General features: G+C 39.8%; 2 protein-coding genes across 4 annotated transcripts in view; both read right to left on the bottom strand.

The window, feature by feature from the left end:
- Dnah14 (dynein axonemal heavy chain 14) overlaps positions 1 to 1,891 on the bottom strand; it is a 170,970-nt gene extending 169,079 nt beyond the window's left edge. Inside the window, 2 exon segments of the mRNA XM_070023147.1 lie at positions 1,623 to 1,762; positions 1,870 to 1,891. Of these exon segments, the coding sequence (XP_069879248.1) occupies positions 1,623 to 1,762; positions 1,870 to 1,891 (162 nt within the window).
- A 5,533-nt stretch (positions 1,892 to 7,424) lies between these two features.
- Positions 7,425 to 27,068, bottom strand: part of LOC138827606 (dynein axonemal heavy chain 14-like) — a 39,912-nt gene continuing 20,268 nt past the window's right edge. Inside the window, exons 8-13 of one of the 3 annotated variants that reach the window (XM_070023253.1) lie at positions 22,446 to 22,508; positions 21,361 to 21,505; positions 18,631 to 18,762; positions 15,333 to 15,583; positions 8,964 to 9,078; positions 7,425 to 7,527 (exon numbers count right to left, since the gene is read on the bottom strand). In XM_070023253.1, coding sequence (XP_069879354.1) covers positions 7,498 to 7,527; positions 8,964 to 9,078; positions 15,333 to 15,583; positions 18,631 to 18,762; positions 21,361 to 21,505; positions 22,446 to 22,508 — 736 coding nt within the window. In that variant the 3' untranslated portion in view covers positions 7,425 to 7,497. Of the gene's footprint in view, positions 7,528 to 8,963; positions 9,079 to 15,328; positions 15,584 to 18,630; positions 18,763 to 21,360; positions 21,506 to 22,445; positions 22,509 to 27,068 lie in introns of those variants that run through there. The other 2 variants (XM_070023255.1, XM_070023254.1) reach the window with 2 other exon arrangements.

Below are 27,068 nucleotides of genomic sequence, written 5' to 3' on the forward strand. Positions count from 1 at the left end.
CTCTGTACAGTATTTTTACAATAAAAAAGAAAATTCTACTTCCTTGGCATCCTTGTTAGCAGTTGGCACTGCCATTCTTCATACTTTTAGCTGTTTTGGTGGATATGAAGCAGGTTCTTGCTATAGTTTGACTGTGTAAAAACTGTAGTAAAATTCTAGTCTAGACCACCAGACAATCATGAAACCCTCATCAAAATTTCTGAAGTTTTTTCCTCCCTCTCCAAGCTCTCTTTCCTTTCCCACAACCCGCCACACACCCCTTGTCTTTTGAGACAGAATATTCCTATGAATCCTAGGCTGGCCTTGAATTCTTCTTCCCTTCTTTTCTTTTCTTTTCTTTTCTTTCTTTCTTTCCTTTCTTTCTTTCTTTCTTTCTTTCTTTCTTTCTTTCTTTCTTTCTTTCTTTCCTTCTTTCCTTCCTTCTTTCTTCTTTTTTTTTTTTTTGGTCAGTCATGGGGCTTGAACTCTGGACCTGGGTGCTGTCCCTGAGCTCTTCAGCTCAAGGATTAGCACACTACCACTTAAACCACAGCCCCACTTCCAGTTCTTTTTTTGTGGACTATTAGAGATAAGAGTTTCATGGCTTTTCCTGCCTGGGCTGGCTTTGAATCGTGATCCTCAGATCTCAGCCTCCTGAGTAGCTGGGATTACAGATGTAGCCACTGGTACTCAACTCTTCCTCCCTTTCTAAAAGGACTCTGCCCTGAAAATTTCATCCATCTTCTCCCTCCAAGCAGACATCTCTCATTTGTTTATTTTATTTCAAAGGCAATACTCTTTCACTCCGTTATTCAACATCTGAAAGTATTTCATGTATTAAGGTTTTAGTTTTTCATGGAAAGAGTCTAAATCTAGTCTGCATTTCTCCATCATGGTTGATTGGAAGTTCCCCCCATATAGTTAAATCCAAATGGACAAGATGGACATCCTGGGAGTAAAAAAGTTGTATGATACAGAACTAAAAGTATGAAATGGTCTCACAGCAGACTTATAGTTGGTAAGGGTGTAGAGCTGTATTACTGAAACCTATCATTTCTTGAGGAGGGAATTGTTAGGAAACATACAATTTTTAGGTTTATTTCAAAAGACTGGGGAAATGATGAAGATAAGTACAACCTCTTACAGAGCAAAATTAATGGATACATTCCTAGATGCATTTGCCCTACCAAAACTGAACCAAGGAGGATATAAACCTCTTAAAGAGAATCAGTAATAAGGCCTCCCAGCAGAAGAAAATGTAGGACCTAATGGATCCTCTACTGATTCTACCTTCCCTTTTCAAGCAGAACATCAGGGTGGTGCATAGTGATGCATGTATCAGGAGGACTGTATTTCAAAGCCAGCCAGGTCAAAAGTTAGTGTAACCTATCTCAACCAATAAGCAAGAGAGGTGGGAGGTGTGTGCTTGTAATCCCAGCAGGAGGCGTAGGTAGGAGGAATGAAGTCTGATGTGGGCCCAGGCAAAACTTTAAGTTCCGAAAAATAACCAAAGCCAAAAGGGCTACAGGTGTGGCTCAAGTAGCAGTACACCTGTCTAGCAAGCAATGAGTTCAAACCCCACTACCACCAAAAAAACCCAAAACCAAAAAAAAAAAAAAAAAAAAAAAAAACGAAATACTTACTTCCAAGAGATTTGCATTCTTTTTCTCAATAATAGATCTTAAGAGGTTACTGCTTGTGTGTATGACATTGTCAACATATGGTAAGCATTCTGACTGAAAATTCAAAAAAACGAAATACTTACTTCCAAGAGATTTGCATTCTTTTTCTCAATAATAGATCTTAAGAGGTTACTGCTTGTGTGTATGACATTGTCAACATATGGTAAGCATTCTGACTGAAAATTCAAACTAACAACGTTGAAAATACCAATGCGTTTTTCAATAGCCATAGTTACAATATGTCGAAAGTAGGTTCTGAATTTATGCAGTACAATTTTAAACTCTGTAGAATTTAAATGTCTAACAGATGATATTTTCATATTCATGATTTTGGCCTTCTCTACCATGGTGCAAAATTTTAGAAACTTGAAGCTGTAAATGCTAACTAGGCCCATTGAATTACCGATAATAGTCAGGAGGCTCACAATCTGCAAATAAAAATATTAAAAAGTTAGAATTTTTATTATAAGAATGAATAAAGGTATAGACTTGTAAGTTAATAGTGTCTTAAAATTAAGCAAGAGTTTTATGTGGAGCTCATTTTGTTCAGAATCAATTAAATATCAAGATAGGTTGAAAGATAAGATTAAGAAAATTAACTAACCCTTTCTAAGATTTTGATTTTATGGAAAGGCCTACTGAGCCCTAAACTTTGCAGTTAATAGGCTTGTTTCGAAGCACATTCCCTTGCCAGATCTCTCTGCCATCCTCAGAAAGGCCCATTCGATACCTTATCTAATTCATTCAATTCCTAATTTGGATAGGGTACAATCCTGACCCAGCTAGGCTAATTATATTCTCTTGTTAATTTGGGGAAAATACATCGTTTGACAGTGATGGAAGAGTGGGGGGAGCTAGTACTGTGAGGGCCACCTAAAGGAGAAAGCTCATTTCACGGGGGAAATGAGCAGACACTGCAGAAGGCAGGGTGGGAAGTGTGAGAAGACAGAAAGAAGCTGGGGCTGGTTTTCCAGCTGCTGTCGATTTTACTGGGAATTCTTCAACAAACCATTTTACATAAGCACTTCAGTGGCACTCTGTTCCCTCAGCTAAGATGTTTCTAAACTTACTTTATTTTGATAGACAGGATCTGTTTCAAAAAGAATCTGAGAATCTGGCCAGCTGGTCTCCTTTAAGGTCATAGTACTTTTGACATTAGATGATTCCATAATTGAAATTATTTCAATAAAGTTAGACAGGCGAGGATCTTGGTGAAAAGGGGTAATTGAAGCTAAAATAGATAATTCAAAAATCAGTATTTTCAGAAGTCCCACTGAAAGCCACACTTTAACATTATCCGTGCTCTCTAGAACTACTGAAAATTGAAGCTGCTTTATTATGAGGGATAGACAATATTCTACACTGGCAGACACAATTTAAAAATAAATGTAAAGCCTTGATTCAAATATCACAGAATAAGGGAAAGCAAAGGAAGAATGACATTGACCAAGAAGCACTGTACTCATAACCTGAATTATGGAATTATAACCCCTTTATACAACACCTTAATAACAACAATAAATACTATAAAAACAGAGGTAATATGTATAGTTAACCAGGTGATGGCAGGAGGATGCATGATTAAACACTGAGAACAAATCCTTCAGTTAAGTAGCATTTTAGAATATCTCTGCTATGTGAAGAGTATTATGCCACGAGTGTTCAAAGATTAGCGCATGCAACCTCAACTGTGCAGAAGCACAGCTCAGTCAGACATCTAGCTATCCACAGGCCAAGACAACATAAAAACTCTGCCCTATATTTACACAAAGGCACTGTGAATCCTACTCCTAAAAGTGAAATACAAATCTGTAAATTCTCTAAGAGAAAACCAGTATAAATGGAGTTAGGCACCATTCTTAGATATAAAACCAAAAAAGCACAATCCATAAAAGAAAAAAAATTGATGGGCTGTGCTCTATAAAAATTTAGTTTAGTTCTCAGAAGGAAAATGGTAAGATGAGGCACAGATTGGGAGAAAATGTTTGCAAATCAGGTATTTGATAGAAGACTTGATCCATAGAACATATAAAGAACACAACTAATCAATAAATAGACCATCATCCAAACTTCTAAAAATAGGCAAAAAACAAATCCCAAAGAAGATATTTTACAAAAGAAGATATATAAACAGCACATTAGGAGAAGAAAATGTGAGTAACATTGCCAATTACTAGTGAAAAAGTAATAGCCACAATGAAGTATCAGTTAAACTATCAGAACAGCCACTTCAAAAAAAAAAAAGACAAAATGAACATCTGGAAGCTGAAACATGTTTTTCTGGGGGTAGGGTCAAGGGGGAGGGGTGAACAGGTCATCACATTCAATATACAGAGGTGAAGAGGAAGCCATGCAACCTATGGGCATGCAAGGGACTGGGAAACATTGAGGGGTGGCACTGATCAAGACGCAGTGCACTCATCATTGAGTTGTTGAGTTGAAACCCCTTTCTATACCTACTTAACGATAATAGTAACAACAACGATAATATATTCCCCCAAATTACTGACAGTTATAAAACTGAACCCAGGGGCTGGGAAGGTGGCTCAGTGGTAGAGCGCTTGCCTTGCATGCATGAGGCCCTGGGTCCGATTCCTCAGCACCACATAAGCAGAAAATGTTGGAAGTGGTGCTGTAGCTCAAGTGGTAGGGTGCTAGCCTTGAGCTGAAGAGCTGAGGGACAGCGCCCAGGCCCAGAGTTCAAGCCCCATGACTTAAAAACAAACAAACAAACCACCTAAACCCAGAATGTAAATGTTTCGGTATATAAGTTTTAGAAAGTTAGCCAAGGTACTGGAAGAACTCTAGATGAAAAATAGATTGTGACAAATTAATCTAATGAACTATGTAACTTCTCCGACAGGAGAGAGTGAGAAAGAAAGGGGTTTGCCTAAGGGACTTTAGAAACAGCATTTAGACTACAAACTGTAAGCTGAGCTGATGAGGAAGAAGGAAAAGGCGCTGGTGAACTAAGCAGAAGGAAGAGGGGAGGGAGGCCAGAGGAAGCAGGGAAGACAGAGAGGGAAAGGAAAAGAAAGGAGAGCAGATAGGGAGGAGGAAATGGAAAAGATGAAAGGGGGTGAAGGCATCAGAGGAAGTGGAAGGCTAAGAGCAAAGAAAAGCTAGAGTAGGAAAACCAGGGGAGAAGATGAAGGGAAAATGGGGAAAGAAAAGGAGAAACAAGACATGGATTTGTGTCTCACGGGTTTCTATAGTCATTCTAAAGTATTTCAAAACTATAACAAACTAAATTTCTGATTACATCAGCCAGATGTTTTCACGGTAGGAGAAAGTGACATATCAAGAGAGCTAGAATGACTCCTGAGGTATTGAATTGGGGCAGGATGTATCAGTACAAATGCACGAAGTTTCAGGTAAGAGTAATACATAAATCATAGTGGTTCAGCATATCTTAGAGCCCTGGGTTCCATCTCTAGCACCACAAAGAAATATATTTGTATAATGAAATTATACAAATTAGATTAGATTAAATTAGATTAGAAATATATTTGTATAATGTTACAAGCTCACCCCTAAAACTTATTCGTTGTAAGAGCACAGTAAATTCATAGTGGAGAAATTTGGTAGACACTGCCCTTAACCAAGCTGTCACAGAGCTATCCTTAAAAAGATGTATCAGAGCCTGGTGCCAGTAACTCATGCCTATAATCCTAGCTACTCAGGAGGCTGAGATCTGAGGCTGAGATCACAGTTCAAAGACAGCCCAGAAATCTCTCTCCTATGAAGTTCTTATCTCCAATTAACCACCAGAAAAGTGGAAGTGGAGCTGTTGCTCAAAGTGGTAGAGCACTAGCCCTGAGCAAAAGAGCTCAGGGACCGCGCCCAGGCCCTGAGTTCAAGCCCCACGACTGACAGAATGACCGACAGAAAATAAAAATAAAGGGGGGGAGGCTGGGAAGGGATGTGAAGGGTAAACAAAGGAGGAGGCTGCAATGCTTGGTAAGAAATGTATGCATTATCCTGCCCATGTAATTGTAACCCCTCTGTACAATATGTTCACAAATAAAATAAAGAAAATAAAAATAAAAAAATAAAAAGTTATACCAGCACCACAGCCACCTAATGTGATGCAGGAAGAAGAACAAACAACCACTGAAGAGTTATTTCTCCAAATGTACAACTTTCAACTTATTAAACCCCTGACGAAACTGATAGTCTACAGAATAATGAGTCAGGACACTTCCATAAGTAGAACTGACAGATTTATACAAGAGAAGCAATTTAAAGTAGCATCAGATGTCCCATCTTTAACTCTGAGAACTAGAAAGCAGTGGAACAAGTCTATGAACCGTTGGGGGAAAGAAATTAAGAAACCACAGCTGTTTGTAATGTCTTCAAATATGTAATGTCTTCAAATATGAACATTCACATCTCTGGATTTTGCTCAGCTACTTGATTCATAATGGATTCTGTAGGCATTACTAAAACTTAGTATTTCTCCATTTGCATGTTTCATTTAAATATAATGCAGAATTTAAAATAAGCATAAGCTTTCAAATGACATAACATATTTCTATTTCAATAAATTCTATAGTGCATAACTGAAAATTTCAAGCCTTGAGTTATTTTCCTAACTCCAGTAGTTTATACACTCTATGTACATAATTCATCCTCCTTCAAATAATTCCAAGTTCACATTAAGATCTCAAACACTGTGAATGCATGACCTGCTTACACTCTGTGCCTGTCATACCACTGGCTAGTAGCTTCAGGTGCTTGAATTTAAGAAAATATTGCTCAAAATATACTAAACATTTTAAATACTTACTTATACAATTTTCAATATTAGCTATCAAATTTTGAATTTTTATTGAAAACTCTAATCGGTTAGGCTGTATAAAGAGATTTGTAGGAAATTCTGGAACTCTAGAGGGAAAATAAAAGAAAGTGTAGTTTAGGATACTACAATGACTTAAAAAAATACAATTGCTTGTAATGTAAAAAAAGTCTAATACTTACTCATACATGTGTTTATTCTCATATGCTGTTGTGACATCGGTGTTTATTGGAATCCATTGGAAAAAAAAGAATAAAGAATTCACTGAGATTTATAACTGCTACATAACTACTTGATATATGACAAGGCTCTCCCAACACACGATAAACAAACTGCTGTGGTTATGTGAAAGGCAATACTCAACCATCTCTAGGTCCTGAGAAAGGTGGTTTACAGAGGAAAGAGTGTGCCTTTCTTTCTTCTTTTTTGTGTTTTGGGTGAAACCCAGGTCTTACGCGTGCTGGCTACTCTCCTAACCCAAGAGTCTAAACACCTGACAGATTTCTAGGTGACATCATTCTCATGAAGAGGGTCATCAAATCCTTTTCCCAAGTGAGAAACTGTACGTGTAGAGAAACGTGTATAATAGCTTCAGGTGTTTTAACTTAATAAAGACTGTCAAATGTTCATTAAGCTTCTTATTTATACAATGTCCAATATTAGCTAACAAATTTTGAAATTTTATTTAAAACTTCAATCTGTGGGATTTTACAAAAAGATTTGTAGGAAAATTACATTCACATATGCCACAAATAATTCTGTAAGTTTATTGCTCACTTTTAGTACTGTTTACCTTAAAATTTGTAAAAATCAATGAATATATAGTATGCAAACTGTTGGAAGTTTTTCTCACCTATCATTTTCCAGATCTTAAAATATTTCTCTTCAGGTTTAATAATCTCATCATCTTACCTGAAGGAGCAGGTTCAAGGCTGGCATCAAGTGTTTTAAGTTTATTGGCTTCTAGGAGCAGGTCTGCACTTGAACAACTTTTGACTACATTTTCTCCTTCTTCTGACATTTCATCGTCTTCACATATCATACAGTGGTCAAATCCATCAACATTCTCTGCAATATTTTCTGAAGAATCACTCTCAGGAATTCTCAAGCACAGATTTACTTCAAATACTGGTGCACACATCTTTCTCAAATCCTTCTCTACTTTACTGCTACTCACAATCTAATGTAACAGAAATATTAGCACACCAGTGACAGTATAAAACTAATACAATGTGTAATTTAGGATAATAAATTTAAACAGCAAATTATAACTACACTTATAAGTTAAAGTAAGTGAACTGTGAAACAAATGTCAATGAGAAATTTGAGGTAGGTGTCATAGATTTTTACAACAGAATAAATGTATGTACACATGTGCACATGTGTATATGTGCAGATGTGTGCATAAAGTGTGTACAGCTGATCAAAGAACTGTTGTAATCATGTGCCACGCCTACTCCAGGGGAGTCTGCTTAGCATGGGAAACCAGCTTTCAGACCTGAGAAAGGGGCTTCAGAGACCTATCTCCGAGTTTTGGGACTTCACCGAAGTCTACCTCGGAGAATAGGGCTTCTAAGAAGCCTACTCCTGGAAAGGCTGACAAACCCCTGGGAAAGATGTGTTTCTGTTCTTGCTTTTCTTTTCTTCACTGCATAAGAGTGCCTATTAATCTTTTACTGTTTCTGCTGTTCATTGTACTTACTCATTGTCAACGTTCCCTTATTCAAAGTTCTTTCTTAAGAGTGTTGACGACTCCAATATCTGATGAGTATCTTAAAAATATGACTAACTCACCAGAGTTAAGTGCTACCCTGAAACCCCTCTTATGGAGGCTAGTAGACAAGTCATAAGCAAATATAAAAGTATTGGGGGTTTCACGAAGTCACTTCAGCAGAAGGAATTGTTTGTAAGAGAGTTGCAAGAAGCTCTAGGTACGGCTAGAACAGAAAGAATGTATGGCAATTGCTGAGATAACTACTTAGGAGAAAGAACTTCCTGTTACTCTCTTTCATTTACTAAGAGACTTGTTAGATCTAGGCCTCCGTGACCTTACTATTAAAGAAGGAACAGGAAAAATCTTATGGGACAATTAAGGCCTCTATAGAAATAAGGTAATGGTGAGATGGTGACAAACTGTTGAAACCCATTATATTTCTTAGAGATAAGCCGGAAACAAGTGCCTTTCAGGCGACCAGCTGGTGACCATCCAAGAATGAAGCCCTGTAGCAAGATTGTGTAACCTTTTGCCCTTTCTTTTGGAGACTTTTTGCTATAAAAGTTTGTTATCCTCTGCATTAAATCGCACTCAGCACTCAGCATCCACTCCTAATGTGTGTGAGTTGTCTGTTTGCCATCTCCCCATCCTATTCCAGGTTCCTCCCCTAGGTATCCTCCTTCGTCCCGACAGAACCCGGTCCGCGGCAATCATGAATCATATTTTTAACTCCAAAATTTATTATCCATCTTAGATTTTTAATCTATAGTTGTTTTTAAGAACATCTTACCTTGTTAATATCAGTATCTACCTTCCCTCCTAATTCTTGAACAGAATTTGAATCAAAGAGTTCTTCACTATTTGTCATCTTTATTGTGGAGGAATAAAGGTCATCTTTCAATGCTCTAGGTTGAAAAACAGGAGGAAGTAATCTTTTAAAATCATGTATCTAATTAATATAAAAAGTATACCGCTTGCCTTGCGTGCATGAGGCCCTGGGTTCAATTTCTCAGCACCACATAAGCAGAAAAAAAAGCTGGAAGTGGCACTGTGGCTCAAGTGGTAGAGCTCTAGCCTTGAGCTGAAGAGCTGAGGGACAGCGCCCAGGCCCAGAGTTCAGGCCCCATGACCAGACCCAACCCCCCCCCCCAAAAAAAAAATATAAAGAACTTCTATAACTCATGGACAAAAATGAAGAACGCAAAAAAACATATATATATATATATATATATATATATATATATATATATATAATGACAGCACCTAACAGCCATTTTTGCTTCTGTATGAATTGCTTTGTACTGGATGATTGTATGGTTTTTGTATGGTTTTAACTGTGACTGGTTTTAGTTACTTAGTAGTGGAATGTCAGCCTGTGAGCCTAGAGTTGCTTAGTAAAAGACTTCAAAGGGTTTACAGCCCTGACCAAGGGGGCAAAGTCCTCAGAATTATCCGCACAGCTGCAACGCCCCTCCTGGAGGCCGAGGCAGTAAGGCCCTAGGGAAGAATTATAATGTTTTAAGAAACCTAAGCAACTCCATTTTTGTTTAACACTCCATCTCAGTTCTGCGACTTGACTCGTGATCCACTTTAGCCCCAATGCTAGGAATTTATGACAGAAAGCCATGCACAATTCTTGGAGCCATAGATGGCATTTGCTTAAGGCAGGTGTTAGCCCCCAAGTGGTGTTGCCCCCCACCCACCTAGGACTAAGAGTTGTTAACCAACCCATTCTTCAGAGCCCCGGGCAAGACATGCCATGCATTCTGTTGGTCCGGGTGTGAGGTAACCTTTTTCGTTCAAGCTATGGACCAAGGACATTTTTTCTGTAAAGGTCAACCAATCATTATTTGCCCAGTTTAGCTTGCTTTAAATGTAAATGTTAACCAATCATGTAATTTCTTATGTAAAAGTTCCTTAAAGTTGTTGGTTCAATACTATAAAAACGGCACTGATTCTATGCTCAGGGCCTCTTAGCGTCACTGGTTACCGTGTGCGCGGAGGACCAAGCTCGAGCTTGCAATAAACCGGCTCTTTGTTGCTTACATTGATCGTGGTCTCTCGTGGTCTTCTGGGGGTCCCCGAATTTTGGTATAACAAAAACAGTTATAATGTTTAAAAAATATCTGAATGGGCCTTTTTTCCAAAGTAAAAATGGATAATAAGTACAAGAAAAGATGATTAACATCACTAATCTTTTGGAAATACAAATGAAAACCATAATGAGGTATTACAATTAGAGTTATTATTATTATTACTACTAATGAGGTGTTACTATTAGAATGGCTATTATTGAAAAGAAAACTAAAGTCTCAGAAAATAATACATGTTGGAGAGAGCATCAGAGTTTGGCTGTACTGCTGGATGAAGAGGGCACAATCTTGTGAAAAGGAAGGACGTTTCCTCAAAAAGCTGCACGTGGTACTCGAGAAGCTAGCATCAGGAGGGTTGTGGTTCAAGGCTTATAATCATGTCATGAAGTAAAAGAAATCTTGGGATGGTAGCATGTGCCCATGGATCCTAGCTAAGTAGTGAGTCATAAATAGGGGATTGCAGTCCAAGTCACTCTAGGCAAAAAGGAAGACAGACTCTATTTGAAAAAATGGAGAAAAGGGCTGAGAGCATAGCTCAAGTTGTAGAGCACCCGCCTAACAAGTGCAACGCCCAGAGCTCAAACCCCAGATGAACTAAAAATAAAAATGCCAGATGTGAGCCAGGCACAGTAGCTCATGTTTGTAATAGTAGCTAACATTAGCTACTTAGAGTCAGAAATGGAAGAATTGTGGGTCAAGGCCAGCCTAGGCAAAAGCCAGTAAGATCCCCTCCCACTCAATGGAAAGCTGGTGGTTACCCAGCAATCACAGAGTGTAAACAGGAGGGCTGGAGTCTGGAAAGGAGTGCAAGATCCTATATTACAGAAATGGGTCAGGGCAGGGCTCCGCTGCCTGACAAGTGCAAGGCTCTGAGCTCACAGCTTAGCAAAGTGGAGACACGGAACTGTCCTGAGATCCAGCCTAGGTATGTGTGTGCCCAAAGATATTATAAGCAAGAACCAAGGAGGCATGTACACACACATATTCATAGCAACATTATTCACAATAGCTAAAAGGTGAAAATAACCCAAATGTTTTCCAACAGATCAGTAGATAAATACAGTATGCTATGTATAGGTAATAGAATATTATTCTATTATCTTGAAAAGGAAAGAAATTCTGATACATGCTTCAACGTAGATGAACCTTGAAGATACTATGCCGAGTGAAATAATGATACAAAGGACAAATCTTTTATGATTTCATTGATATGAGGTACACAGAATAGAGGGAGGAAAATATTGTAGAATTATTGTTCATGGATACAGAACTTCAGTTCAAGGGGAAAAAATGGAATGGATAGTGATTATGGTTACACAATGTTATGAAGGTACTTAATGTTACCAAATCAAACCTTAAAATTGTTACATTGATATATATTGTTATGTATCTTTTAGCCTAATAAAAAATAGCCAATGATGCCGGCCGCCAGGTGGCTCATGCCTATAATCCTAGCTACACTAGCTACTCAGGAGGCTGAGATGTGAGGATCGCAGTTCAAAGCCAGCCAGGGCAGCAAAGTCAGTGAGAATCTTATCTCCCAATAAACCACTCTGAAAACCAGAAGTAGCACTGTGACTCAAGTGGTAGAGCGCTAGCCTTGAGCTGAAGAGCTGCGGGACAGCGCCCAGACCCATAGTTCAAGTTCCATGACCAAATAAATAAATAAATAAATAAAATTAAAATTAAAAATTGCCAACGAAACCCTCTACATTGAACAATTGATATTTTCTAATAAAAATGTGGGAAAAATTGCATCTCATTTCAGTGGAATCAGGAAAAGAATTTAACACTATTTTCTAAGTTCTATTTGGGGAGACTGAAAAGTATGGAAAACATATATTCAAGGGAACTTTCAAGCACTGGTGGCTCACACCTGTCATCCTAGCTACTCAGGAGGCCAAGAGCTCAGGATTTTGGTTTGAACCAGAGCTAGCCCTGCTGGGAGAATCTACACACAAACATAATGGTTATTCATCATTGCAAACTGACCCTGTCTCTGCTTCCTGGCCACTATGGTATGAACCACTCTGCCCCACAACACACATCTGACCATGATCGACTGAGCCCTCTGAAACCGAGTTAAGGTAAATGCTTTCTCCATCAGGTGTTTGAAAATCAGAAAACTGAGGCCAGACAAGTCAGGTCATTGTAATTAAAATACCCTTGTGAATATCAGGCCTTTGCCTCAAGTGAGCTGCAAAGGAAGAATTTACAGGCGAAAACTGGAAGGGCTTGGAGGTAAGGGCTATTGAAACTCGAGGATACTGTAAGTACAGCATAATAGACAGTTCTGGTAGGAACACAGAAGGCCAAAAGCTGATTTAGAAAACTATCGACAATGAAGACTGCCAATTGTGAGGCTTCAGGGCCTTGCTGAGGGTCAGACGCCACTTGTGTTGCACTATGCCAAAGAACATGTCTATATTTTGTTTGTGTCCTAAAACCTTGTGGGAGGCTGTGCTTAAAGGCAGTGGACTAATAAACCGAATAATGTATTAGCACACATACAGGATTATATGCTATAATATACAAATTATTGATATTTATCCCAAGAATGTAAGGCTAGATCAACTAATAAAAATGTACACATGTAATATATTAACCTAATATATAGTTATGTCAATAGACACAGAAAAAAAGCATCTGACAACAATTCAACCCCATTTCATGACTAAAAAGACATCCAACAAACTAAAGATAGAAGTGAACTTCCTCAACTGATACAAAGCACCTGTGAAAGGCTCCTAGCTAATATAAAGAACAAGATACAGATACTCAGTCTCACCACTGCTAACATTGTACTGCATAATATACCAGTTAGGGTAATGAGGGAACAAAAACAAATAAAAGATGTCAGTTTGGAAAGGAAGGAATAAAATTGTATTTTCAGGTAATATGGAGAAAGCAAACAAGTCATTCAAACTAGTAAATTCAACAAGGTATCTGAGGACAAGGTCAACATAGTTAAACTAGTTTTATTCCCAAACATAAACAATGATTATCCTAACATTTAAAAATAACTCGGGCTGGGAAGGTGGCTCAGTGGTAGAGCGCTTGCCTCACATGCTTGAGGCCCTGGGTTTGATTCCTCAGCACCACATAAGCAGAAAAAAAAAGCCGGAAGTGGCGTTGTGATTCAAGTGGTAGAGCGCTAGCCTTGAGCTGAAGAGCTAAGGGACAGCGCCCAGGCCCAGAGTTCAGGCCCCACAACCGGACCTCCCCCCCACACCACAAAAATAACTCCATTCGGAGGAGGCAACAATGCTCAATAGGGAATGTACTCATTACCTTGCTCATATAACTGTAACCCCTCTGTACAGCATTTCTACAATTAAAAAAAGTAGAAAAAATTTAAAAAATAAAAATAACTCCATTCACAATAAAATAAAAAATAAAATACTTATAATAAAAGTAACAAACTAAGGCATGCACACTAGAAGTAGGAAATATTTCTGAAAGGAATGAAAGACTCCCTAACTGGGAGAGACATCCCATGTTTATGGGTGCGAAGACTGCACCATTCCGATGAACATACTCCCAGCACTCAGCGCACTCACCATCAAGACTGCAGCTGTTGCTAGACGCTATTTCTAACTGGTGGCAGTTTGGACATATTGTACTACTTCAATTAATATTCATGTTCCACAAGTTAATAGTGGCTACATTCATGCTTTGATTGGTAATAGTACTATTTATAATAGCAGTATTTAATAGGCCTGATCTCCAATTAACCAGAAAAAAAACCAGAAGGAGAGCTGTAGCTCAAGCGGTAGTGTTTTATACTAGAGCAAAAAAAGCTAAAGGATAGCACCCAGGACCTGACTCCAAGCCTCAGTACCAGCACAATAAACAAATAAATAATCAAAATATTTTCAGAGACTTTCTTAGCTGAGGAAAATATCCAATAGACATCTCTTAGAACTAAGACAAGTTCCAGTGGAACTTGTGAGAAGCGTGAGATATATATAACCAGATAGACCTGTATTTGCCATTTTGTATTAGACCAGTATTTACCATTTTGTACTTTCTTTAACTTGCCTTTCTGCTTCTGTACACATGCTTGCTAAACCTTGAAGAGTGCAGCTGCTATTCTACCCGCCCTTGAGCCCCTGACACTCCTGGATCTGGAGCTGAAATTAACGACCCTCTGGCAGGGAGTACCTGACAAAGTACCTGATACATTCCAGACCACTTTCTCTGGGCCTAGGATCGGAGATAGTTGCTGCCCGGCAACCACTTCCCCCGGGTCAGGGTCAGAGATAGTAGCCATCTGGCAACCACTTCTCCTAAATTACCCTAGAAGTACTGTCTAATTAGTTTAGAGCACAATAGCTCACTAAGGCTGACCAATTATTAGCCCCAGCCCTTTTCCCGCTTTGTACTGTGCCAATCATCCGCTAGAATTATGATTTAAATTTCCCGCGTGGTGTATTGATTCGTTGCCAATACATACTGAGGCCTTACCCTTACCAAAGAACATATAAAAGGTGCTGTAACCCTGTGCTGGGGGCCTGTCTCTGCACTCGGACATCAGTGCACAGAGGGGTCCGTGCTCGAGCTCGTCAATAAACGACTCATTGCCGCTTGCATTGATCTTTGGTCTCTGGTGGTCTTTTTAGGCGCTTCAAGTCTCTGGGCATTACATTTGCAGCTCACATATCTTTAAGAATTGGTTCTGAACTTTAAAGATACAGTATATCAATACAAGGATTGCCACATTGAACAAATGAAAGTACAGGGCACTCAGTGAAATTTCTGGTTTATCTGAAATTCAGAAATTCAAATAATTTTAGCATTGGTAATGTTTGGAACATATTTATATATAGAAATTATTTGTTATCTGAAATTCTGGTTTCTCTGGGCATCTTGTATTTTTTACAACAACTATATCTATGTCAAATGAAAAGGAAAATGGGGATTACTTTCTTAAATTTCATGGAAAATATTAAATTATTAGTAATTAATAAGCTCAAAGAATTACAAAAATAAATATATCTGTTACAAGGGGGATTTTCACATTCTAGCTTTATTTAATTTATGGGACCCTCTCTCTATTTTATTACCTGATGAGATTTTCATTCTTTTTTTCCACTGAGAAAGGCACTCTATCAGAATTACTGAATAATTCCAAAAGTTGAGTGACTGCAATGTTCGTAAGCTGACGAATGAGCTCCTGAAATATGTAGTCAACCAGGACCAAAAACCTCCGGTTTGTTTCTAAAAAGCGCCGAAGCTTAGGCAGCTTGAAATGTGATGTGTCAAGAGTAGACAGCTTTTCCTCAAAATATTCTTTTATGTCTTTCTTCTCTGAAACCTACAATTTCAAGACATGATGAAATCATGATTTGTAGTTTACAATATTTTATTAGCCTGAATAATATAGTAGGACAAGACTTTATCAACAACTTTCATTCAAATTTTACTGGAGAAGAGTGAGGCTGAAATCAGAAAAGCAATTCCTTTTGTAAATAGCCTCAAAAAAATACCTAGGAATTAACTTAACCAAAGAGGTGGAGGGCCTCTGTATTAAAAAAAAAAACAAAACTTTAAAAACTTGGAAAAGGAAATTAAAGCAGATTTAAGGAAGTGGAGAAACCTCCCATGCTCCTGGATTGGGAGGATTAATATTGTGAAAATGGCAATACTGTCATAAGCTACCTACAAATTCAATGCAACACCCATCAATATCTCAACAACATTCTTTAATAGTAGAATTCCAAAAATTCAAATGGAAAAATAAAAGACCCCAAATAGCAAAAACAATCCTTAGCATGAAAAACAGTGCCAGAGGAATATCAAGACCAAACTTGAAACTCTATTATAAAGCCACACACACACACACACACACACACACACACACACACACACACACACACACACACACACACACACACACACACACACACACACACACACACACACACACACACACACACACACACACACACACACACACACACGGCAGCTTGTTACTGGCACATGAACAGGACTGAAGACACAGAAAAGGATCCCACACACCTACAGCCACCTAATCTTTAATAAGGAAGCTAAAATCATCAGATGGAAGAATAGCAGAATTGGCTATCCACATGTAGAAAACTGAAGTTAGATCCTTATATAACACCCTGAACCAGACTCAACTTGATACCCTGAAACTACTATAGGAAGACATTGAGGGAGGGGATATACTATGGCTCCTTGTTACAGGTCAAAACTTCCTAAATAAAGATCCAGAAACACAACAAATGAAAGAAAGACTGTATAAATGGTATTGCATTCAACTGCAGAACTTCTGCATGGAAAAAGGACATAGCTAGCCAGATAAATAGAAAGCCCACAGACTGGGAGAAGATCTTCACTAGCCATACAACAGGCAAGGGCCTCATATCTAAAATATACTTAGAACTCAAAGGAACAACTGCCACATTAACAAGTGAGCTAAAGAATTGAAAAGAGACGTCTCTGGAGAAGAATAGCCAGTAGACACATGATGACATGTTCAACAAACATCTCTGGCCATAAAAGAAATGCAAATCAAAACAACATCAAGATTTCACCTCACCCCAGTTAGAATGGCCATTATCAAGAAAACAAATAACAACAGATGTTGGCAGGGATGTGGCCAAAAGGGACTGCTACCACACTGTTGGTGGGAATGTAAACTGGTTCAACAACTCTGGAAAGTAGTATGGAGGTTCCTCAAAAGACTATACATAGAGGTCCTCTGTGACCCAGCAATCCCACTTCTGGGCATTTACCCAAATGATCACAAAAAGGCCACACTAAAGCTACCAGCACAACTATATTCACTGTAGCATTATTCACCATGGCTAAGACATGGAACCAACCCAGATGCCCCTCAATAGATGAATGGATCAAGAAAATGTGATACACACACACACATGCATGCACGCACGCACGCACGCACGCACGCACGCACGCACGCACGCACACACGCACACACACACACACACACACACACACACACACACCACACACACAGTGGAAGTCTATGCATCTATCAGAAAAAAACAACATCACCCCACATACATAAGGAAATGGAAAGACTTGGAAAAAAATCATATTAAGTGAAGTAAAGCAAACTCAAAGAAACATAGGCTCCATGGTTTCCCTCATTTGTAATAATTAGTATAGTCCTAGCAGAGGATCAATAGCTCAATAGCCATATCAAATTATGGTAATCAAAATGAACTTCAAGATATGCAAACAAGAGGTGTTGTTTTTTTTAATGTACTATCTGAAGTTATTTCTTTTTTCTTTCTTTCCTCCCCCCTTTGGTTTATTCCATTGTCACTGTTTTTTTATTTTGGTGCCCTGTGTCTTGTATATATATTTGTCTGATTTGGGGATAGGAAGAGGAATCACAAAATGGTGAGAAAAAGGACAAAGGGTGAACCAATGCAACAGTGATCCTCACAAGATACTATGTTGGAAATGAACTTTACAACTTGGGAGGGAAGAGTTGGGGGGAGGGGAGGTAAAGTGGGAGAAAAAACTAGAGGGGGGTAACACTGTTTGACAATATGTTACTGTAGCTCCTCTGTACATCACATCTACAATAACATTAAATTTAAAAAATAAAAATAAAATGAAAGAAAAAATTTACTTCTGAAGTTTGCAAGTTCATGCCTCATCCAAGGAATTGACTCAAGTTTGGGAAGTCACATAAAGAAGTACATATTAGTGACCAGTACATACAATAAGAATGTGTCAAAGACATCATTTATTATCTTCTTTATAAAATCCTTTGTAAAGTTTTATTTCATCTAGTTGTGTTTTTCCTGAGCAATAGATTTTTCTTTATCTTATGAATGCTGTAAACTTTATTATTAGTATAGTTTCCCTTTACATTGCCAGCTCAAGATAGATTCTATGCTTTAAGGTTCATGTATAAATATACATATATAGGTATTCAGACATATATCAACAAATACATACATATTTCTTTGCATATTCTGTAACATTTTGGAAAGTTCTATTTTTTCTTTTGCCAGTCCTGGTACTTGAACTCTGAGCCTGGTCACTGTCCCTGAGTTTCTTTTGCTTAAGGTGAGCGCTCTACCACAGTGGAGCCACAGCTCCACTTTCGATTTTTTTGAGTAGTTTATTGGAGATAAGGGTCTCACAGACTTTCTTGCCTGGACTGGCTTTGAACCATGATCCTCAGATAACCTCCTGAGTAGCTGACAGGCATGAGCCACCAGCACCAGGCTAAAAAGTTCTTATACATACTACATAGGTAGTATCAGTTGGTCAGTCAACTGCCCTTTCTGTCCAATTGCCCATTTCCCAAGGAAACAATTTGGAGTCATGCTTCAGGCAGTACATAGTAAGAGTTACCTTTAAGATTGTGCTTTTTATCTTTAAAATTGATTTATCCTTGATGACCTCCAGTTGTTTCAGAGCCCGCACACCTTGCTGCAACTGTTCTTCATAAAATTCATCAAGAGAGTATGTTTGAGAACGATCCAGCTAGTTAAATGAGAGTAAATACTGAGTGTCGGAAAATAAAAATTCATTCATAAAAATTAGATATTTGGTTGTCTTTTCAGGTTATTTACAAGAGCACACTTTATAATTTCTCCTTTAAATGCTTAATGCTTTATATACTATATGGCTTACATGTTATTCAAATTTGAATAGCCATAGTTAAATCTACCTAAACATGGATACAAAGAGAGAAAAACACATTTTTGAAATCATAACCATGATTAAGCTGAAGATATTTTTAAGTATGTTGAAAAACCTACAATCCTAGAAATTACTTTTACTTTTGAAATTCCAAATATTTATAAAAACATAAACATGAAATGCAGGATAGAGGCTAAACATTAAATAATAAAGAATAAGATAAAATTTACTCATAATTAATTCTGGATCCAGTATAGAGAATTTGTATCAAGCATGCCATTAATGCTTTGGAGTAACATCGGAAAAGAATGTTTGATCTATCATACAATTGCTACCATTCTTCCTCCCTTCATTCAGTATTTTCTTGTTTTTCCTACAGTGAAATTCTTTTGCTGCATTCTCATCAATAAACAAGCAGACCTCTGCATCTTTAGGTATACTGATAATAATAATTAAATATATAGTCCCCAAGCAAACAAGACCAAACAGCCCTCCTCTCACTCAGCATTTGGATTTACTATTTCTCCTTCTCCTGGCCTCACAGCTCAACACTAGGCCCTGATTTTCCCAATAAAACATGTCTCAAAATCTTTCTTCTTTGCTCATACCACCAATGTTATAATTCAGTCCCTTGTGAATTATATTTACACCTGCATTGTTTTAGTAGTGTAATGATTCCCTCAGTATCTCTTTATTTACAATGTTTTCCCTCAAACAACATGTTCAGAAACATCTAGTTATTATTCTTTAAAAATAGCTACTCAGGAGGCTGAGATCTGAGGATCTCAGTTTGAAGCCAGTCTGGGCAGGGAAGTCCCTGAGACTCTTTTTTTTTTTTGGGGGGGGGTCTGGTCATGGGGCCTGAACTCTGGGCCTGGGCGCTGTCCCTCAGCTCTTCAGCTCAAGGCTAGTGCTCTACCACTTGAGCCACAGCGCCACTTCCAGTTTTTTTCTTTTTTGCTTATGTGGTGCTGAGGAATCGAACCCAGGACCTCATGCATGCAAGGCAAGCGCTCTACCACTGAGCCACCTTCCCAGCCCCTCCCTGAGACTCTTATCTCAAATTAAGCACCACAACAAAGGCAGAAGTAGAGTTGTGGCTCAAGTAGTAAGGCACCAGCCTTGAGTGAAAAAGCTCAGGGATGGGAGCTGGGAAGGTGGCTCAGTGGTAGAGCACTTGCCTTGCATACATGAGGCCCTGGGTTTGATTCCTCAGCACCACATAAGCAAAAAGAAAAAAGCCGAAAGTGGCGCTGTGGCTCAAGTGGTAGAGTGCTGGCCTTGAGCTGAAGAGCTGAGGGACAGTGCTCAGGACGAGAGTTCAGGCCCCACTACCGGACCCAAAAAAACCAAAAACAAACGAAAAAGCTCAGGGACAGGACCCAGGCCCTAAGTTCAAGCCCAAGATCAGAAAAAAAAAAAAGTTTGGAAATTCACCCCATGTAAGAATCAACTGAGGAATTTGTTAACGGGGGTGGGGGGGTGGGGGGTGGGGTCGGTCATATGGGGCTGAACTCTGGGCCTGGGCACTGTCCCTCAGCTCTTCAGCTCAAGGCTAGCGCTCTACCACTTGAGCCATAGTGCCACTTCCGGCTTTTTCTGCTTATGTGGTACTGAAGAATCGAACCCAAGGCCTCATGCGTGCAAGGCAAGCACTCTACCATTGAGCCACCTTCCCAGCCTGACTAACTTCACTCTTGGCTACAAAAAATGATCCCGTGTCATCGCTGTACCTTATTCTGAGAATCTGGGTAGGTGGTGACCTGTAAAATGCACGTTGTTCGGTTGAAAGGGAAATTTGAATAAAATGAGCAAATATGGGTTTACTTTCTAGAAATTTTACCCCATTTAAAGGGGTGCTTTCCTATGTGCTTTTGCACATAGGAGGCGAAGGTTTGGGGACAGTGAATTTGAGGCTGGCTAACCCTGTCTCAAAAAAGCCAAACAAAGTGTGCTTTCCTCCAAAGAGAGTGTTCTGGTACACTCAGGGTGCCATCTGTGGTGTTTACTGTAAGACCTCATCCTTCATTAACTTGCTGCCTGTTTATCTCCTCACTTTCAACCTCCCGCATCACCTGCTCCATCCCGCCCTGCAGCCTTCCAGTTCTCATGAACAAGTTGCCCCTTACTGACTCCTTATCCCAGGCTTTGTTTTTCTAACTACACATCTCCGCCCTTCCTATACCTGACCTGGCTTTTCCTTAAATCTCAGAAACTTCAATTCTTGCAAACTCTTCTCTAACCTTACTAAGATGGCCTCTATCCTTTGGGGGAGACTTGGATCCTGTTTTCCCCTTATTCTGTTACTGAGGGCCTAACATTCATGACCCAATCTGACTTTCAAATCAGATATATACTGAATGGCTTGTTAAAAATCAACTGTTTGTTTTTCCTAGTTTCTATACCAGTACTGGTATATAGTGATATCCTTCTACTCACCTTCACAAAACACACCACGGGTGGCTTATCCTTACGTTTTTTATTATTATTGAAACTCATTGCATCTTCACAAAGTCCCTTTATATGTAGTAAACAGTCTTGGAAAAACTCATCAGCGAAAAAGAGATGTTTATACAAAAATATCCTAAAAGTTAAAATTTTTCAGACATATTTTATTCCAAATACAGAAAATGTATCTAGAGGTATCTAGCAGAGTTTATTTCACATAGAGGCAAGCTGGCACTGTGCAGAAGACACTCCTGTAACCCTCTATTGTCACACAGACCACACGTTAGATAATACGATCAAGTAAGCACTAGAAGGTGTTGCATGCAATGCTCTGGGTGCTGGGTATGTTGAGTAAAAAAGCAAAACAGAAGAGAAAACACACAGTATTATTCTGTTATGCTGTTGAATTCTAATAATTTTGTGATACCAAACAGTTATATAAATTATATGCTTTCAATTTACAAAGTAATAGCTGAAAACTTCCAAAACTGGGCAAAAGACAATCATAAACCATGAGCCCCATTAGACCACGAGGCTAAGGGAACTCAAAATAGAGACAAACAAGACATATAAACACTGTCAAACTTCTGCAAACTAAAAAAACGTTGAAAAGACAATGCTAAGAAAGCAGCCTGGGTAGCGTGTAGTTTCATCAAAAATGTGTGCGGCAATGGCATACCATGATGATGACACTTTGGGAGCTGGAGATATGCTCGCGTGGGAGAATGCCACTCCCAAGCAAGCCATGGCATCAAACCCTGGCATCAGCTTTCATAGTACACTTATATAGCTTTCCTTTGAGTATCTTTGGTACCACTATTGGGGCTTGAATCATGGCTGGGTATGCTGTCCCGTAACTTTTTCAGGCTGGTGCCTTACCATTTGAGCCACAGCTCTACTTCTGGCTTTATAGTGGTTAACTGGAGAGAAGAGTCTCATGGGCTTTCCTGCCCAAGCTGGCTTCAAACCTTGGTCCTTAGATCTCAGTCTCTTGGCTAGCTAGGATTTCAGGTGTGAGGCAATGGTGCATAGGTACATATAAAATTTGTATAAATTTATTGCATATCAAGACTTACTTGCTCGTCTCTGTCTTAATTCTCCTAACATTCACTTTCCAGGTAACAAAAGCCTTATTAATTCTGAAAGGAAAAACACTTCTTACATTCTATGTTTACAAATCATATGTTTATACAGAATTTAGTAAGAGCTTAACAGTATTATAAAATTCCTTACAATATGTTTCACTTATCCCAAAGGCATTAAAATAAATATTAAATGATATAAATTTTCTACCAAACTGTCAACAGAATATACGGTAAGAGATAAATGCACTTGAAAATCAGACACAGAGTTTACTTAGCTGCAACATACTAGTAAGTATCAAAATCTCTAAGTTTATTACTTTCCCTTATACAGTAATTGGCTTACTATTTTGAAAGCTAACTTTTAGACCAAGAATAGTCAAAACTCAATTTTCAGTGACAATGAAATGGTAACTGATAAATAAAAATCTTTGTAGAGTACTGAATAAAAATTAAGATGGCATATGTCATTTTGATATTTTATCATACTTACAAAACACAGATTCATGTGCCGTCTTAAAGAACTCAAAAGAACCACATGAAAGAGTGCTGATAGGTTTCTTTGGTGATTATTTATGTTCCATAATATGTGAAGTAGACATGCCCCTCTCTGATCTGTCGCCCAGACTCCCACTTTGTACCCTCGAGGTCTAACTGACTAACACCTCAAACCCCCCTTCCCTGGGGTCACTGCCTCTTGAGGAAATGGTAACCGTTGTGACTTTTACATTCTTAGTAATCCTTAAGTAGCAGGTGAAAGCCATTGAGGAAGGGACACAAATGCCCAGGAATCCAGTTGGATGGTCAGTCTTGGCCACAACCCTGGAGTTATCTAAGCAGTCCAAGGCCATCTCAGGTATTCTTTAGAGACACACCTGAGGCCTGAGCAATCAGTCACCTCACACAGATCTAGCAACCGCACTCCACATGAGCAGCCTTCCAATGACATTTCACAGGAGTCCATATCCTCTATGCCACTTCCTCAGGAATCTAGAAAATCCCTCACAACCCAAGAGCACTGCACTGACCCTGCAGCGGGCCCTTGCACCAGCCATGCACCAGTCCACAGAACACAAACAGCGCTCTGCACCAGGCACAGAAGCCAGCCCATCAGAACAGCCTGAAGCAGTCACACAGACCAAGCCCCGCCAGCTCTGGACCAGGCGCACACACCAGTCCACCACAGAGGGGCATGCCAGCCACGCACTGCATTTTACGAGAAAGGGTCTCATCAGGCACGCACACCAGTCCAGCCAGAAACTGCACCAGCCACAACATGGTCCAAAAGAAAACTGTCCACCAGACAAACACATCAGTGTAACTCAGACAGACCAATAAAGACACAAAACCTGTGCACCAGCCACACATACTGACCACTAGAAACTCCTAAACCAGGCATACATGCCATTTTACCAGCAAGCTCTGCATGAACTACCCAACTAATTCATCAGAAAGCTCTGCACCAGACACATAGAATCTACCTCAAAGTTCTACATTAAGTGAATGTTTGAGTTCACCAGAAAATTCGCCAACAGCCACACACCAGTCAGCCAGAAAGCTCTGCTCCAGGCACACACAAAGCCCACTAGAAGCCAGGTTCCAGTGGCTCACTCCTGTAATCCTAGCTACTCAGAAAGCTGAGACCTGAGATCATGGTTCAAAGCCAGCCCAGAAAAACACATCTCTGGCACTTATCTACAGTTATTATACCATCAACAAGCCAGAAGTGGAGGTGTGGCTCAAGTGGGAAGTGCTAGAAACAAACAAAAACTTGGGTAAGAGTGCAAGGCCTCCAGTTCAAGTTTTTGTACCCCAGTAACAACAACAAAAAAAAGACAGGATGAAGGCATAACCCAAGAGGTAGAATTCCAGCCAAGCAAACAAGTTGAAGAACTCCAGGGCCCTGACTTCTTCAAACCCTGGTACCAACAAAAAAAATTTCTAAATTAAGTCCACCAAAAAGCTCTACACAAACCACACACACCAGTATGCCAGAAACAGAAATACCAGCACACAACACAGCCTGATCCATCACAGGGCTCTGTGCAAAGCAACAAACAAAAGTCCACCAAACTAGATGTCCAAAGGGCTCTCCAAAGACACTTATCAGCACCTCCAACACCAGCCAACCACAAATGCCAGCGCCAGGCACAAACACCAGTCTAACAGAAAGTTCCATACCAAGCATGCACGGAGGCCCACCAGACAGATCTACACTTCTACACAGCCAATCCCACCTGACAGCTCTCGACCAAGGAACCTACAACTGAGAAAGTTCTGCACCAGTCCAGTAGACCAATCCAACCCCCCTGACAGCTCTGTCCTAGACACACAGAAGAGGTAGCTGTGTACCCTACACTCCCCCAGAAAGCTCTGCAACAGGAAAACATACCAGTCTATCACAAAGCACTGCACACACCACACCTGACAGTCCATCAGAGTGCACTGCCAGAGCCAAACACAGAAGCCTACCAGGAAGTTCTGCACCAAGCATGCACACCAGTCCAGAAAGCTCTGCAGAGGTCATGTACACTGTCACCAGAAAGCTCTACAGCAAGCACACATACTACTGTACCATATAGCAATGCACCGCCTCACCCCCCCCCCCCACATAAAACCAGTCCATCACAAAGCTCCTCATTGGCCACACACAGACAGATCTGCACAAGCAACAACCAACAGCCTGTGAGAAAGCTCTGTCACAAGGCATGCTCAAGAATCCAACAGGAAGCTCTGTACCAGACAGACAGGAGTCCAGCCAAAAGCTCTGCAGCACACATGTACATGAGTCCACCCAAGGGTTAGCCCAAGACATATATCAACCCACAAGAAAGCTCTATGCCAGGTACACACTTCACCAAAAAACTTGACACCACCCATTCACACCAGGCACACACGCTTGTACACTAGAAAGTGACACACCGGGCATGCACACCCTCCCCCAGGAAGCTCGGCACAGGCCACAGGCAAATCTCTTGAGTGCTATGAAGCAGTCGCACACATGGTCCACCACGTTCTGAAACTGACACCACCATCCACCAGGAAGCTCTGAAGCAGATACACATCCCAGAAAGCTCTGTGCTAGTCACACACAAAAGATGCCCAGACATTCACTAGTCCATCAGAAAGTTCTAGACCACTCAAATAAAATTTCACCAGAAAGTTTTTCACAAGACAAACACACCACTACACAGTGAGCTCTGAACAAGGCAGAGTCATCAATCCATCAGAAAACTGCTCCAACCACACCCATCAGTCCGTCCACCAGAGAGCTCTGCATCAGGCATCCATGCCAGTCTACCAGAAAGTCCCGCACTAGCCATGCATACCAGTCCACAAGAAAGCCCTTCAACAGGCACTCACCATGCAACCAGAAAGCTCTGACCAGCACACAGCCCACCGCCTAAAAGCCTGGGATCTAAGCCACATTGGGGCAGGTGGCTGAATACCAGCTCTCAGAAATGTCTTATCAAGGATATGCAAGCACTAACTACTTACCATGTAAAACTAATTATCAGCTTAGGATATCATATCGAGGACAGTTTTTAGTATCTGTTCACTTACATATATATATTTTTTTTTCAATTAGTACACACTTGGAATACGAGAAGCTTTGTATGGCATTTCCATTCATTCATATAATGCATTTTGGACAAATTCACCCCTCCACCATTTTCTGTATATTTAAAACTGCATCAGCCAGCTGCCGCTGGCTCATGCCTGTAATTCTAGCTACTCAGGAGGGTGAGGGAGATCTGAGGATTGCAGTTCAAAGCCAGCCCAGACAGGAAAGTCCATGATACTCTTATCTCCAAATAACCACCAAAATGAAAAATGCTGGAAGTGGAGCTGTGGCTCAAATGGTAGAGCACTATTCTTGAGCAAATAAACTCAGGAACAATGCCAAGGCCCCAAGTTTAAACCCAGTACAGCACCAAAAGCAAAAAAAAATTTACAAAACAGCTGCACTAGTGTTATTTCCAACTGTTATTCTGGCCTTGTAATGAATCTACAGGTCCATGCATTAAACATTTTGTGGTACTGTGTTTGAACTTAAGATCTTATACTTGCTAGGCAGACATTCAACAACCACTTGAGCAATGCTGCAACCCTTTTCTTATACTTTATTTTTCAGAGAGGGTTCTACATTTTCTTGCTCATGACCAACTTCAGACTGCAATCCGCCTCTCACATAAGTAGGATTGTAGTGGGTATATACTACCATGCCTAGCATTTATTGAACTTTTCAAAACCACTCCAAATTCAAACAACACCATCTTTGATGACCTTTGCCATCAGTAAGTCCACATTCAAAATGACTTTATGAATTTTGGGAACAAAACTAAGGGCTATGCACAGGGCAAGAACATACTCCACTCTTAACACCAATTAAGCACCAAAAAGCTGCAAGTGGAGCTGTGACTCAAATGATAGCATGGAGAGGACAAAGGTAAGGGTCAGTGCCCAGGCCTTGAGCTCAAATCCTAGTAATTGTGCAGACACAAAAATATAATAAAAATTTAAAAGAACAAGAGTTTCCTTTCCCTAAACTTGTATATAGAACATCCCATTTCTCCTATAGTTCCCAAGAAACATGGTCCCACCAACATGAAATGC

Source organism: Dipodomys merriami, unplaced genomic scaffold, assembly GCF_024711535.1.
Source record: "Dipodomys merriami isolate MVZ:Mamm:240054 unplaced genomic scaffold, mDipMer1.0.p SCAF_158, whole genome shotgun sequence".
Lineage (NCBI taxonomy): Eukaryota > Metazoa > Chordata > Mammalia > Rodentia > Heteromyidae > Dipodomys > Dipodomys merriami.